Source organism: Mesitornis unicolor, unplaced genomic scaffold (assembly GCF_000695765.1).
Source record: "Mesitornis unicolor isolate BGI_N332 unplaced genomic scaffold, ASM69576v1 scaffold2718, whole genome shotgun sequence".
NCBI classification, from domain to species: domain Eukaryota; kingdom Metazoa; phylum Chordata; class Aves; order Mesitornithiformes; family Mesitornithidae; genus Mesitornis; species Mesitornis unicolor.
Genome location: NW_010202365.1, coordinates 5,548 through 9,046, shown reverse-complemented (window position 1 = coordinate 9,046; position 3,499 = coordinate 5,548). Strand labels below are relative to the sequence as shown.

At 36.9% G+C, this 3,499-nt stretch overlaps 1 protein-coding gene across 1 annotated transcript in view; it reads left to right on the top strand.

Moving 5' to 3' along the window:
- Window positions 1–714: 714 nt before the first annotated feature.
- Window positions 715–3,499, top strand: part of LOC104545267 (acrosin-like) — a gene marked incomplete at its 5' end in the record, with an annotated part of 4,297 nt that continues 1,512 nt past the window's right edge. The window contains 2 exon segments of the mRNA XM_010190361.1: window positions 715–729; window positions 2,791–2,911. Of these exon segments, the coding sequence (XP_010188663.1) occupies window positions 715–729; window positions 2,791–2,911 (136 nt within the window).

Genomic DNA, 3,499 nt, shown 5'->3' with positions numbered 1-3,499 from the left:
GGCTGAACTATGGTGTAATTTTAATTATTATTTTTTTTAATTTTTGAATGGATAAACTAGTCATCAATTTGTTAAAAAAAAATACAGATGAAAAAATGATAAACCAGTTATTGCTTTTAGGCTTCACAACCCTCCTGGCAAAACTTATTTGAATTTAATACTTTAATGGTGTATTTAGCATTTCTCATGAATGGGCAGAGAGACAGAGGGAAGAAGAAAGGAAGAAAACTTCAGAATTGGTTTTACTCTGGGGAGAAAATTTCTGTTTTCTACTTTAAGAACAACCTTCTTTTTCTTTGATGCTCATTTTGACTCTACTGCTTGTGCTGAATGCCAGATCAGATGCTCCTATGACAACATTAAACTGAATGAATGAAAGGAGAGGTAGGAAAGAAAAAAGGACTTAATAATGAAACTGTGCATGTCTACCTCAATTACAATAACTGGTAAGCCATCCGTAATTTTATGAAAAGAGATGTTCTCATTTAGAAGTAAGACATTCAGAAAGCATATCTTGCCTTGGTAAACTTAGTAAGCTTCAGTGGCCTCTGTTGAAAATAAACAGCTTGCTATTTGAACTTTTCTATTGTTGGCTACCTGCTTTTGTCTGGTGAGTTAAAGGGCTGTCTAGAAATCACTTGCTTCATTAAAAATGGTTTATATGATAGCAAGGGTGAAAACAATAAAATATAACCATATCTATTCCATATATCAATTGCATTGATAAAGGTAATTTCTCACCAACCAGAAAGGAAATATTTCTGGGAAAGGAAGCATGAATTTTGATCAGGGTGTCCTTGCAAAAGAATCTTTCAGTTTTACTTACTGTGATTTTGCTGTTTTCAAAATAATTTGGTTATCCTAGCCTTCCATTTTGTACAAAACCTGCACATTTTTCCGTTATGAAAAATAGAGCTCGCTCTTCTCCCAAAAAGCATGAAAATATTTAATGCCATTTTAAGAAAAAAAGAAAAAATAGTTGAAAGGAATTGTTTCAGTAATTTGGTGACTCTAGGGAGTGATTGTGAAATTCTGAATTCAAGTAAACAGGCAATTTGAGAAACATCATGTTTCTTTCTCCATTATAAAAGGAAGAGAATGATTTAAACAAAATAAATGCAGAAGTTTTAAAGCAGTACAGATCTTAAAGTTTCATAGGTAAATCACAAGGGATAAAATACAGGATGTTCTAAAACTGAAGTTAACTTTCATATGTTGAATCCATAGAAGATTTTTTTTTAACTGCATTGAATATACTTTTATGCTCTCTGTACAGATTTGGCCAATTGACATGTACTTTTTTGACATTAATTGCTTAAATTTGTTTAACAGATGTTTTCCATAGTACTTATGGATCTATGGGGTTTATATCATGAAAGTGATCCATTGGTTGCCCAGTGAACTGTATACTTTCTGCACTTGAAAAGTCATTCTTCTAATGTGATCTATGCAACTCTATCTCTTGATTACTATATGTGCATATGCATTTTTACATGGTACAGTTTATATGCAAGATCTTGATCCTTCACTGATTTCCTTGCACTGGAAGGGGATAAATTCATTGCAGTTCATGACCTGAACTGCAGCTAGGGGAATTTTCCTTTGCTTCTCTGTTCCATTTAACATTTCTGACTTGGTAAAAAAAATAGTTCATGTATGAGTTTCAAGTCTCCCTTGCTGTATGATAGTGTTACCTAGTCAAGATACAGCACTGCATCATGAGGGAATGAAAATCAGGCACCACTCTATCTAATGACAGCTACTGTAAAACTTAATGTAATTTCTTTTTTTGCTTAAAGTGTAATAGAGTATGCTGTAGTCAACCACCTCTCTAATACTTACCCTATTATTATCTATACTCATTGATTGTGCTAAATTAGGTATTTTGCTTCCCTTCTTGCTAAAAGTTCTGACTGTCATTTTCTGTGTGCTTTCAGTACCCTTTCTTTTTTTTTTCCTTTGCAGCATTTCTAATTCACTTTCTCTATTGTCATTCACTCTGTCAGAGATTTTGTCCTTCTCTGGCTTGGTAAAAAAAATAAAAAGAACCTGTCCTCCTGTATTTGATATTAGAGCTTTCCCAAATATAATTTGCTTCTTTCCTATGGATCATTACTTAGCACTTTTCTGATTTAGCTGAAATGAAATATCATAATATCTTTGTGATTTACAGTAGATCTGATTAAAAATTGTAATGGAAAATTATAAGCATATTTCTGGGAAAAATTGAGATTGCTACTATCTCATTTGGTATATTCTAACATTAGAACTGGAAAGGCATTAAGTATATGAAGAAACTTAAATGTTTTTGTTATACACCATTTGTACATGCCAGCAATTCATTGTTGATTTTGCTTTGTATTATCCTTGACTATAAGAATCACAGACTTTAGTGATCAAAAGCACAGATTAGGTCATCTGATCTATTTTTATCCTAGCACTGTTTTTTCACCCATACTGTATTGGAATAATTTGTCTAGTCTCCTTTACGTGACCGTTTTCCAGTTCTTAAGACTTACAGAGCTGTTTCTGTTTATATTCATCCAGCATGTTGCTGTGCAGTTTTGTCCAAGTACTTCTACCTAACATGCCCTTAGATTATCCTAAAAATGCTTTACTGTTCCTCAGATGAATTCTTGACCACTGATATCCATAAGCAACTGGATTCATGGGTCACTTAAATATTAGTGTGGGATTTAATATAAATTAAACAATTAATTAATGTGTTTAAGGGTGCAGCAACAGCCCGTGTTGGTGTTGGACCAGAAAAGCAATGTAACTCCTAGGCAGCTGGACCAGCCGGTATAGTGCAACGACTACGTACAGCTTGCCTGTGTGCCTGACGTCTCACTGAGAGTATCACAGTTGAGAGACTGCTACATCAGTGGCTGGGGTTACACAGCTGAGAAATGTGAGTTCCCAAAAAGCACTTGTGTCCTGAGTGCATGCTTGGCATACTGGGGAGATGGGTTGGGCTTCTTGAGAGCAGAGGCCAAAGGCAAAGCTGGGCTGTGGGGACATGTGCCTGTAGAGAGATGGGCCTGGCCATTGTGGTGAATGGTGTTAAATCCAGTTGGTGGCCAGTCACAGATGGTGTTCCCCAGAGCTCAGTACCGGGGCCACTTCTGTTTAATATCTTTATCAATGACATGGATGAGGGAATCGAGTGCACCCTCAGTAAGTTTGCAGATGACACTAAGTTGGGAGGGAATGTTGATCTGCCTGAGGGTAGATAGGCTTTACAGAGGGACCTGGACAGACTGGATCAATGGGTTGAGGCCAATTACATGAGGTTCAACAAGGCCAAGTGCAGGGTCCTGGATTTGTGTCACAACAACCCCATGCAACACTACAGGTTTGCAGAGGAATGGCTGGAGCTGCCTGGAGGAGAAGGAGCTGGGTGTGACGGTTGACAATTGGCTGAATATGAGCCAGCAGTGTGCCGAGGTGGCCAAGAAGGCCCACTCCATCCTGGCCTGCATTGGGAATAGTGTGTTCA